Below are 11914 nucleotides of genomic sequence, written 5' to 3'. Positions count from 1 at the left end.
CCAAGGGCCCAGACCAGCTCAGCCTGTGAAGGCCGGGCTCCTAGCTGCCTGGTGTCAGCTTCCTGTTCCTCCTGTGAAATCATTCTGGTCCCTCGTTCCAGGCGGCCGTGGGACTTGAGGTTAGCTCTGCCCAGGCCTTCTGTAGAGCCCTGTGTAGTGACCAGCTGTCCTCAAGGGGACGGCGGAGCTGCCTGTCTTAAGGAGAGCTGCAGTGTGCCTGAATTTTGCCCTGCAAGCACCCGCTCCTGCGAACGCCCCTCCTGCAGACGGCGCGGCCCGACCCCTCCACGCCCATGCGCAGTTTGCTGTCTTCCTTGTCTCTGCTCACAGATGAGGTCCTCCAGGCTGGGGGTGTGCCACCCTGTCCAGTGCTGTTGAGCCCAACACCTGTCAGCGGCTCTGATGGCCCAGCTGGGGTCCCCTGACTAGCCCTGGCCCTGCTCTTCTGTGCCTACTCACAACATCCTCAGCCCACAGTCTCATTCCCACTTCCTGCATCCCCTGTTCAACCCCCACCCCTGGGAGCCCAAGCTCAGGGCCCACACCTTACACCTGTCCTTCATCCCAAGGCAGGGTGGCCAGTGCTGCCGCCTCCCTAGAGTGTGTTAGGATGCTCAGAGGCAGCTTGTCCCAGGTCAGCAAAGACAGTAGGGCCAGGACCCTGTGACCCCAGGGCTGCTTACCCACCTCTAGCCGCAGCTCTGAGCACTATGGGCAAAGGCCAGCTAGCTGGGCACTCTGCCCCACGTCTCTGGAGACCCACCTTGGTGCCACCGGGCTTTTCTAGATCTGAACCCCCGCTGGGTTACGGTGGGGGAAGGAGGCACACGGCACCAACAAAAAACTCAGTAACCAAGACCGATATTTCAGTGCACTGTTTTCTTTGGGGGGGGGCTTACTAGGGATTGATCCCAAGGGCTTTCTACCTCTGAGCTACACCCCAGCCGTATTTTTTATTCTGTATTTGGAAACAGGGCTCACTAAGTTGCAGAGGGACTCACTAGCTTGAGGCTGGCCGCGAACCAGGATCCCCTGGTCTCAGCCTCCCAAATGCTGGGATTATAAGCACGAGCCACCACGCCTAGCTGTGATATCAAATTTCTTTGTGTGTGTGTGTGTGCAGGTCTGAGGATGGAATCCAGGGGGTTTCTACCTCCAAGCTACACCCCCTATTCTATTTTTTATTCTTTAATTTGAAACAGGGTCTCACTAAGTTGTGAAGGGCCTCACTAAGTAGCTGAGGTTGTCCAAGAACCCCGATCCTCCTGTCTCAGCCTCTCAAATACTGGGATTACAAGCATGCGCCACCACGCCCGGCTTGATGTCAAATTTTTTTTTTTTTTTTTTTTTTTTTTTTTTGGTGGTACTGGAGTTCCTGGAAGCCCTGCTACCTCTGGGCTACACTCCCAGACCTATTTTTACATTTTTATTTGGAAACAGGGTCTCTTAAGCCAGTGCGCGCAGCTGGCTTCGAACCTGCGCGATCCTCCTGTCTCTGCCTCCCAAGCGCGGGGATTACAAGCGTGCGCCACCACGCCCGGCTTGATGTCAAATTTTTAAAAAGAAAATAGGATCATAGTTTTTATTACTTGCCTTTTGCCAGTATGGTGGGGCATAGCACTGAATCTGTCCGGTGTGTCTGTCTGTGTCCGCCTGCCTGCCTGCCTTTCATCCCCCTCCCCCTTTAATTGGTACTGGGGATTGAACCCAGGGGCATTTTGTGAGCTACACTCCTGGTCCTATTTTATTTTTATTTTGAAAAAGCGTCTAAGCTGTTGAGGTTGCCTCAAACCCATGATCCTTCTTTCTCAGAGTACTGGGATAGGTGTGCGCGCGTGTGCGTGTGACATTTTCTTTAAGTTTCTTCCTCACTCGCTTGCTGGGTTTTGGTCCTGCCTTGTGTTTCGCCGAGGTGGAGCCTCCCTGCCACCGTCCCATCCGCACTGAGCCTGGCTCCTCACTCCTGCCCCACACTGTCTGGATGTGGGGAAGGGCTTCGTCGGGTGGAGGGGCACCGGATGGGGCAGTGTGGAATGCTGGGAAGACGTCAGGCAGCCTGGGCCCAGGGTGTCTCCCGCACGGGCTCACTGTGACGCCCTGGGTAAATCCCTGGCCTCCGTCTCCCCTGGAAGTTCAGAGGAGTTGGCCAGCTGGGGTCCTTCCAGCTCTCGCTTCCTATAGATACGATCTAGAACATTCTGCAGTGTGATGCCACAGAGCACAGAACCCTCTGCCTTCACCTCTCTTGCAGCTTCTCAACATTTGTGGACCACCTGAGTCACACCAGGGAGGGTCTGTGTGGCGCCACCAGAACCCTCCCCGCAGATAATGTCACTGCTCAGGGCATGTCGCGCTTCCCAGGGCAGTGGCAGGGAGGAGGCCGCAGGCCCGCCCCGCCCTGGGAACCCGGGAACCCAAGACCAGGGCTGGCTCTTCCCCAGCTTAGCCCCCGGGAAGAACTCCTGGACTTTCCTGCTGACTGCAGAGCAGCAGATGTTTTGAGATCATTTGGTCCAAACTGGTATTCTGCTGGGCTGTACATTCTGGGTTTCACTGGCACCACAGAAAAGCCTTGGAGGCTGTGTGTGTGTGTGTGTGTGTGTGTGTGTACATGTACGCATGTGTGTATGCGTGTACATATAATCAGCAGAAACCCAAGGAACGGAGAAATGTGTCCCCAGCTGAGGGGAGGAAATCACATTTGGTGGCAGACTGACCCTGGAGGGTACACGGCAAGTGTCAGGCCGAGCACTTCCGTGGATGACCTGGGGGGTGTCAGGCAAGCGAGTGGCCTCTCAGGACCTCAGCTCCTTTCCTGGCTAAATGAGGGGACAGCACCCCCGCCCCTCGGGGTTGTGGGGAGACGCCGAGCAGGCCCTGCCCCGCGCATCTGGCCCCGCAACCTCACGGCTCTCTTCTGCCTCCCGCAGCCCCTTCCTGTCCTGCGAGTGACCACAGAGGACCACCATGAACGAGGCGAAGGAGACGCTGCGAGGCATCGAGCAGAAGTACAAGCTGTTCCAGCAGCAGCAGTTCACCTTCATCGCGGCACTAGAACACTGCAGGGAGAATGCTCATGACAAGATCCGGCCCATCTCCAGCATCGGACAGGTGACGCCCGCAGGGCCTGGCCCGGGCCTCAGGGTGGGGCGTACTGGGTCAGGTGGAACAGTGGAGCCGGGGCGCCAAGCACCTTGTGCCCGAAGCAGGACTCAGATCCGAACCGATGGACGAGCCCGCTTCCCCTACCGGATATGTAGGAGAATGACAGCAGTTAAATGTGGGCCCAGACCCGCCACCTGCCTCCTCTGTGGCCTTGGCCCCTGAGGGTATTTCACTAAGCCTATGTTTCCTGATCTGTTACACAGATTCTGTGAAAGCATCCATGGACTGCTCCGCCCAAGGCTGGCCCGTGCTAAGCACTCAAGTGTCCCTGGGCTGGACACTGGAGAGCCATTAACTGGTCATCAGAAAGATAAGGCCCCGGCCACCAGGTTCTGGCCAGGGCTGAGAAACTGTTAACAGGCTGAGCCCACTGCTGGCTGCTTTTGCAGATGTTTTTATTTAACCCCTGCTCCTGGAGGACTAGCCACTGTCCTGATTCTCTCCTCAGGACCTGGGAGGCCTTCAGGAAGGTGGGGGCCCGAGCCTCGGTGCAGCTAGGACCACACACGTAGGCCAGACCTTTGCACTGAAAGGTGCCGCCGCGGATTCAGCTCACTAAGCTGGGTGGCAGTGGGCACAGGGCTCAGAACCGCCGGCAGAGACAGGGCCATCGAGGACAAGCAGCACTTGACGGTGGCATCACTGAGAGTTTTTGTAAAATTTCCCTCCCATTTTTTACTTTGAAAAATGCAGTGTATACAGAAAAGGGGTGCTCATATGGCCTTCACTCAGATCTGCCAGTTTCTAACACGAAGCGCAGTGGCCTGTACGTGCCCCTGAGCTATTTTAAGTCGGTTGGCTACATCCCCCAGAAGGTCGGCCTTGTAAGGGCTCTGGACAGGTTTTTAGAGAGTAGCCCAGGTCCCACCCGCTTGGCATCTCCTGTGGTGTCATGGGGCGTTCGTGTGAGGGGACCTTCCTGCCGGATGCTCAGGCTCCCCCATCCGAAGTGAGGCTTCTCAGCCCCGTCTGCCTTCCCGAGACCACCCAGGGACGCACACCCAGGTCCCCAGTGGCGCAGCTCGGTTGTGGCTACCCCACACTGAAAGGCCTGCCCGCAGGTGTGTGCACAGGTGTGTCCACAGAAGCCTCTCCCTGCAGCTGAGCTCATTCGGAAGGACTTCCTTAGCAACAGGGAAGCCCGTAGACCCAAGTATGTTTTGGTGCTGGACAGGCAGGCACTCCCCCTCCCGTCCTCAGACCGTGGAGAGGAGAACTTGCTGGCTGTGAAGTGAACTGGTCAGTGAGCTGGGCCCGCCCCTGAGCCAGCTCCTCCCCAGCAAGAGATCAGGAACCAGGAGACCCCCAGCTGGGAGTCACCGGAGGAGGTTGAAAGGAGATCCGAGAATCAACATCCTTAGCACCCATGTATGGCTCGTAGAAAGGCTTCCGCACTTCCTAAGCACATTCGCATGTGGGTTTTTAAGTTGTATTTTTGCTACTGAGGCTCCTGGCCCTCCTGGAGTTGATTTAGGAATCTGGGGTGCGGCAGGGACCGCGTCGTTTTTCTCATGTGGATAATCATTTTCCCAGCTCCGCTTACTCATCCTTTCTCTACCTTGGAAACACGGGATGACCAAAGCCCAACGTGTTCTTGGTCCTTCTATATCCGTCTCAGTAGGGGTGGCCCACCCAAGTCCTCAAGTGGGTCCTGCAGAGGGGCTACCTACGGGAAGTCTGGCCCAGCCCCGCCTTCCTCCCGTGGTAGTTGGCTCAGGGGCACAGGGCCTGGTGTGGGGTCTGGGCCCAGAGCCGTGGAGCCGGGAGGCCAGTCCGGCTCAGCTACTTCCATGGGTGCCCCCAGCAGGCAATTTCACCTCTCTAAAGCTCTAGTATGCAGGGTATTAATCTGTAAAATAAGGATTAAAGAAAGGTACCGACACAGGGTGCAGGGTTTTGATGGCGAGTGACACTGAGCACTGTGAATGGAGTCTGGACCACTTAGCCATGCTAGTATGGAGTGGTCTGTGACTAGAATCCTTCAGGGTGCCTTGCACCTCCCTGTGGACCTGGGGGAGGACGGGGCAGCGCGCCCTTGGGGGCTGCACCCCGCCCATGTCGCACTGGCCTTGCAGGTGCAGAGCTACATGGAGCATTACTGCAACAACTCCACGGACCGGCGGGTCCTGCTCATGTTCCTGGACATCTGTTCAGAACTGAACAAGCTCTGCCAGCACTTCGAGGCCCTGCACGCCGGCACGCCGGTCACCAACAACCTCCTGGAGAAGTGCAAGACCCTGGTCAGCCAAAGTAACGACCTGAGCACACTCAGAGCAAAGTGAGTGGGGCCGCCTCTCCCCAGCCCCGCGAGCTGTGCTGTGCTCACACTCGCCTAGGGGGCAGCGCCTATCCTTGCTCTACTGGGATGACGGTGACCCAACAAAACCCACTGGAAACCAGGGTCTAGGGGAAAGTGGGTAGAAAGCCAGCGTGTTATGACAAACTGACAACAGGTTCCTTGGCCCCTGGCCCAGCAGGCTCTCACAAACTCCAGGCCGGCAGTTCACAACCCTTGCCTCTCCCACGAGAACCCCCTGGGGCTCTTGGCCATGAGCCTGAGCACCTGCACATGCGGTCTGAGACCTCCTGGGTGACGGCTGCCTGGGCCCCGTGGGGGGTCCCCGCAGCTGACCGCCCGGTGTGTCCTGCAGGTACCCTCACGACGTGGTAAACCACCTCAGCTGCGACGAGGCCAGAAACCACTACGGAGGCGTGGTCAGCCTCATCCCCATCGTACTGGACTTGATGAAAGAGTGGATCGCCCACTCAGAGAAGCTGCCCCGCAAAGCGCTGCAGCACGTGAGTGAGCTCCCTGAAAGCCAGGCTGCCAGCGCCGCTCAGCCCGCCCTGGCCTCGGGCGCCCAGCAGTGGCTGAAAAGATACAAGCGTAGGAAGCTCGAAAGAGACAAATGTAGGGGGAAAGACAAAGGCTGCTCAAAACCTCCCTGGAGGCCACCTGGTGGGAAACTGTGACGCCAGGCCAGGGTCCTGCTCCGTCCGTGGGGCGCTCCGCACACCCGTTCCGTGTCCACTGTTGGACCCCATCTCACGGTGCCCGCAGTCCCTCCACGAACCCCAAGGGGCCAATACACTCTTGAGACTCGCTCTCTCTTGCTTTCACTTCTAACTTTTCCGCCTCTGAGCTCTGTGCGGATGCAGAGGATCCCCACTTAACAAGTTGTCCAGACAGCGTGGCGTTGGGAGGGTGGCCTAGAGGTGCTGAGCCGCGCGCACGGTGCCCCGCCTGCCCCAGCTGCGGCTCCAGCTGTGCACCCAGCCATCCAGCTGGAGGGGCCCTCTGGTTCTCTGACCCCCTCCTTGCCAGCTGCAGCAGGAGGTGGGGAACGAGAACGGCAGGAAGGAGGGCCGGCATGTTGAACTCCGTGGTGCGTTCAGTTCCTTGGACCAAAGCAAACGGGTGAACCCACCTCCACTCTCCTTCACCGGGGAGGGGCCAGGACGGAAGCGGGGAGCACTGTCTTTCTGGCTCCTAGACAACAGCCTGGTCTTCGCCGCATAGCCGAGGCCTGGCCATTGTAAATTGTGTCCCCGGCTTCTGGGCATGCCAGAAGTAATGTCTGACTGTTGGTTTTTCCCTTCACAGGGGACGACTTAGCTTCTGTATTGTTGCTTCCTCGGGGGGAGACAGTCAAGAATAAAAAGTGTTCTACCACCTCTCTGCCTGGCTTGGTTTCCTGGGATTTATCCCTGAAAGAAAACCTGCCTTTCTCCTCAGACACCAAAGGAAACCTGGGCAGTAGCCACGCAAGCAGAGCCCCTTACAGACCGCAGAGAAATCGGCATGCCGATGCCAGGTCCACAGGGCCCACCCCTGCACGCCTCTCCAAGGCAGGCAGGCAACTTGTCTAGTGAGACGCCTGCTCAGACAAGAACACTGGAACAACTGCCATCTCTGAGCCTGTCTCAGAGGAGCAGCTTTCTGCCGTTCCAAGGGGCGGAGCAGTGCTGAGTTCCAGACACAGCTGGGTGGGAACAAGCACCTGAAAACCACACTGCCATGCCGCCCGCCATCTTGGTCCTTTCCTGTGTCCCAGGTTGAGCCATCACGAGCCAGGGTGGGTCCCCAAATCACGTAAAGGTCATTTCCTACCTTCTGCTGATGCCTAAAGGGCACAGAGCAGGTGTGATGATAATTGTGCTTTCCGTTGGCAAGCTCAGGACTAGCGAATATAAAATAAATGGCCACTGGGTTCTACTAAAAGGATTCGGTCAAAGCCAACCGGGCCGCCCCTCCAGACACTGGCACTGAGAGCCAGGCTGGGCAGCAGTGTAGACTGGCAGCGCCTGGCTTTCGGGCTCTTCCTGGGAGAGATGACACACAACCCACTCCCACACCATGCCAATCTTGGGGGAGAGTGTGAATTTATGGCAGGTGAGTTATCTGTGCAGCAGATAACACCCCAGAATATAAAGGCCCTATAGACACTAAACCCAGGGCCCGTTGCTTGTCCACAAACACCCTCCTCCAGCCACCCAGAGTCACCATTCCACACCCAAGGCTGCTGTGTGTGTGTCCCATCCCTGAGTTTACCCCTGAGCTCCCAAGGCCACGGCCAATCACTCCTCCTCACACAGCGGAGTAGTGCAAAACAATAAATTTTTATTTGTTCACAGTTAAACACAAGCAACTGCCTTGACGCTTTAGAACATTCTAAGGACAGCAAACCCTTCTGATTCCACTCCCCTTCTCTGAGCTCGTACCATGTTCTCCCGCAGTTGGCATCTGATGTGGATTGTTGGTCATGCGCTGAGATGGAGGTGGGAAAGTAGAAACCATTTGACAAGAGGGGACTTTCTTCCGTTCAACTAAAAGCAGTCAGTTAAAAAAAAGATTCTTTTCACTGATGGGAACCTTTTAAATTGCAAGTCAGCCACATGTGGTTCATCCATGATTAAGCTATGAAACTAGGTTATATCTTAGCAAAACCTGCTCCTCCGTAATGTTTCCGTGGCCCATAGTGTCTTCTGAAGTGATCAATGATTTTTCCTAGTGCAAAACGTGTGGCCGCCTCTTTGCTAAGCCAGGGCACGCGCTGTGCAGAGCAGCACACTGCCCTCCATTCAAACGCCGTACCAGGCTTGGGTGTGGGTGGGGCCTGGGGTCTCTGAATTCCCAGGGTCATCTCTGAAAAACCTATGCCAATGGCGGAGCCCGCCTGCTTATCCCAGAAGGCGGACAAGGCCGTGGCACTGGGAAGGGCAGGGGCTCCTCCACCTTCATGAACTCGTTTGAGGCCCGTGGCGGCCAGGCGCAAGCTCCCCTTGTAGCTGGGCCACTCTTCCCTCAGGTGAACGTCACACACTGCAGGACACCCCGATCCCCTGGGCACAGGGGGCCTCGGAGGGGAACGAGGCGCACGGGAACATGGGTCACAGCAGCTGAGGTACCAGAAAGCTCATCGAGTGCGATTCCTGCCTGCGGCCATCTGAGGGAGGGCCCGTGTCACGGGGCTGGACACACTGCAGGCCAGCCCCAGCACGCGCGAGGACGAGCAGATGCCAGCCGCTCTGGGTCCCCAGCACAGGAGGCAGCCGCGCCCGGGTAGGGGCCCAGCCTCTCCCAGGGTCTCCTTCAGAGCGCGGGCAAGGGGCCCGCGTTCCGTTGGCACTGCAGCAGCTGCCTTCGCTGGCCACCCTCCTGCCAGGCCCTCACCCAGTACTCGCTCCTGCAGCTCCAAGTGCTGGGCTCTAGTACTTGGTGGGAACTGCCACTGGCCGGCCACAGCACACGGGTCTGCTGTCCCCGGAGGTGGCAGGCTGAGCTCCGGTTCAGTGCAGATCCCTCCCTCGGCACTCAAGGCTGACCTTCTCAGCACACACCCGACAACTCCACGTGCTACCGCAATGGTCAGGCCAGCGCAGGGTCTGGCCCGGCAGCACAGGGATGGGCAGTGGGAGAGGCTGCTAAATGTGCTCGCTGCCGGGTGTCCAGGGCTTTCTCCTGGGCTGTGGCGTCTACCTTCTAAGGCTAGTTGGGGCACCTGTGCCACACACATAAGGCCCTTCCGCAGCTCACTCCCAAAGGCCAGGCAGCCTTCTCTCCAGAAAAGCTGCCGGCCAGCCTGAGAGGTGCTCCTGGGGCCTGCTCGGCGCCGCCACCCTCGACAGGCACCTCCAAGCGCCCCTTGCAGCCCCAGCTGAGAAGTGGCCTGGCTTCCTACCTCTGGGTCCCAGTCAGTTCCCTCAGACTCACGAGCACATGCTCATCTTGACCCGGCTGGAGTCTAAAGCTCGATCAACTCTGGCAGAGGCTTGCCACGAGCTTCTTGGAATCCATGGGGCTCTCGGCTAGATGCCTGTGCTGTCTGCCCACGGGCTCAGGACCTCCGGCTGCTGCACCTTCCGCCCCTCGCACTGCTTTGAAACATCTTGTGCTGCTGGGCTCGTGGGCCCGTGCTGACCCTGGGCGTTCTGGTGAGTCGCAGCGCCACTCAGTGGTTTAGGATGGCGGCCATCCAGGCCCAGCGCTACCAGGTGCCACACCGCTGTGAGTCCCCACACCTGCCAGGCCCCAGCTGTCCTCAGGCCCTCGCCTCACCTCAGCTGCCCAGGGCCCCTCCCTCACCTCTCCATCCAGCCACGTGGACTCCTGGCAGGACTGCTGCTTTCAAAACAAAAGCGAGCCTTACTACTGACTTGGGAGTCCTTCGCAATACCAAAGCCTATTTCCGAACGGGGTAACTTTACCATGACGCCAGGTCTCGGCCCCCATCCCTGCTTAAATAACACCCACGGCTCCCAGAGCGGCAGCTGAGCTGGACACCAGCAAGCTGGAGGCGTGGGCCAGGCCCGGGTGCGGGGCCTCGCACCTGCCACCTTGCTCCCGTTTACATCTGTCCACCTTAACCGTGCTGCTGCTGCTGTTTCTCCTGACACTGGTGTCCTTTCCTCTGCCAGGGAAGGAGAAGGCTTCAAGTGCCGAGTATCTTTGTGCTGTGGCACAGATCTCTCGGGCCTGGGGAGGGAGAGAGCACTTAAAACTGGTTTAAGTGGTCAACCTGTAACATCTCCTTCCCTTTCTGAATTTGTTCGTGTCATCCTTTTCCAAAATGGAAACAAAACCCTAAAATAAGTTGGATCTTCTGCTTTCCTTTGGACAAAGCTGAATTAAAAGCATGGTGTCGCAAGGACGCCACCCTGGACACGCAGCGGCGGCCGGCCTCTGCTGGGCTGCAGCCGTCACGCTCGCCTCCGCCAGGCCGAGCCCAGTTACACCAGAAGTCCTGCCCCCGACCGGCCTTTGGCGAGCACTGCGGCTGACATGGAGTCTCCGGCTCCCTTACTTAGGGAGGCTAGACTATATACCGCGCACTTAGAGACGTTCACTTCACGTGCTGGAAGCTTCCACACGCAGCAAGAATTCGTACCATTAGTTTCTTTCACTCCTTCATGGCTGAATGAACCTTCTTTGCACAGAAAGAACAGAAACAGGAACACCAAGGCCCCGGGCCCCGTCCCGCCTTGTCCCCCTTGGCTCGGTGGAACGCCAGGCAACAATTCTCAGGCTTCACGCACTTGCTCAGGAGCACTGGTTGGGTGTGGATTCTCTGCCACTGCCAGCGTCGACTGGTATCACGACGCGTGGCGGGTGAGTCGGCCCAGTGGGTACGGCGGTCGGCCTGGTCAGCACCTGCAGACTTGGCTTTAAGTTACTCTGCCCTTCCTAACATGGGAGAATGTGGCCATACCCAGCTCCTGGGAGCGTCAGCCCTGTGAGTCAGAACTAGTGTGAAGAGCCACTATTTAGTAGTGGGCCAGAGCCCGCCATGCTGCTGCGACCCACAGCCTGAGAAACCAGCATGGATTCAGAAGAAACTCTTTGGACCCCAGAGCCTTCGGACTGCAGCGTGAACTCAAGGGGAGGCAGTCGGCCCCGCGGGTGAGCCAGCGCAGCTGGAGGAGGGCGCAGAGGTGCGGCTCTGCCCACACACAGCTCCGGGAGCTCTCTACGTGACCACTCCTGCCACCTGCACAGAACAGGCTTGCTACCCACCCACCAGCCTGGGGCCGGCACAGTACCACGTTCAAGCAAACACCAAATAAATAAGAGGTAGTGGGGGAGGAGGGACAAGAGCTTTCCCAAAGGGTAAGGAAGTGTGGCCTCCACAGCGCCAGCCAGACTCGAAACAACGCGCATCTGTCCACATGGAACTTTCTAGGAAGCTGATCAGAACTGCCAAAGGAACAGAGGGCGAAGGAACCAGTCTCCACATCCGCGGCTCCGGGTGCCCGCTTCAGGCCACGGAGCAGTGCAGTGTCCCGTGAGAGCTTCCACGTAAGGACAGCGGCTCTGCACTGCTTCCTCCAGGAGGGACAGAGCGGGACTTACCTGGATGCCACCACCGCCCGGTCTAACAGCCGCCTAGTTACCTGAGCCTCGGGAAAGCAGAGTGGTGGTTAGACTCCAAGATGAAATTTGGCCTCATATTGCACAGGTTCAAAGGACGCAGCCATCTGGGGGCGAGGCTGCTGAGGAACACAAACTGGCCCTCGATTAGTACACACTGCTAGGTAGATGAGAAGTTTGGGTGGGCTGAGGGGAAAGTTGAGAGGCATTTCAATGCCAGAGCTAATAACCGTTCCGATTTGGTCAGATGTCAAAAGGACCTCTGTCCCCCTTCGGCCGCAGAAGCAGCCCCCCAGCCCCCCAGACCCAGGAAAGCCTCGACCGTGCATTCACACCTCCTGTTCTACGCCAACCAGACACAACGTAACACTGCCTGACCCT

General features: G+C 58.1%; 1 protein-coding gene across 1 annotated transcript; it reads left to right on the top strand.

Moving 5' to 3' along the window:
• Nucleotides 1-2967: 2967 nt before the first annotated feature.
• On the top strand, nt 2968-6685 carry SPACA9 (sperm acrosome associated 9; the record flags this gene model as incomplete). The annotated part of the gene is made up of 4 exons (XM_080708861.1): nt 2968-3111; nt 5241-5443; nt 5817-6015; nt 6491-6685. 4 exons carry the CDS (start codon nt 2968-2970, stop codon nt 6683-6685), a joined length of 741 nt encoding a protein of 246 aa, XP_080564987.1.
• Nucleotides 6686-11914: the final 5229 nt, after the last annotated feature.

The sequence above is a fragment of the Muscardinus avellanarius genome (assembly GCF_963383645.1).
Source record: "Muscardinus avellanarius genome assembly, chromosome: 13".
Lineage (NCBI taxonomy): Eukaryota > Metazoa > Chordata > Mammalia > Rodentia > Gliridae > Muscardinus > Muscardinus avellanarius.
This window is presented reverse-complemented; position numbering and strand designations above follow the sequence as displayed.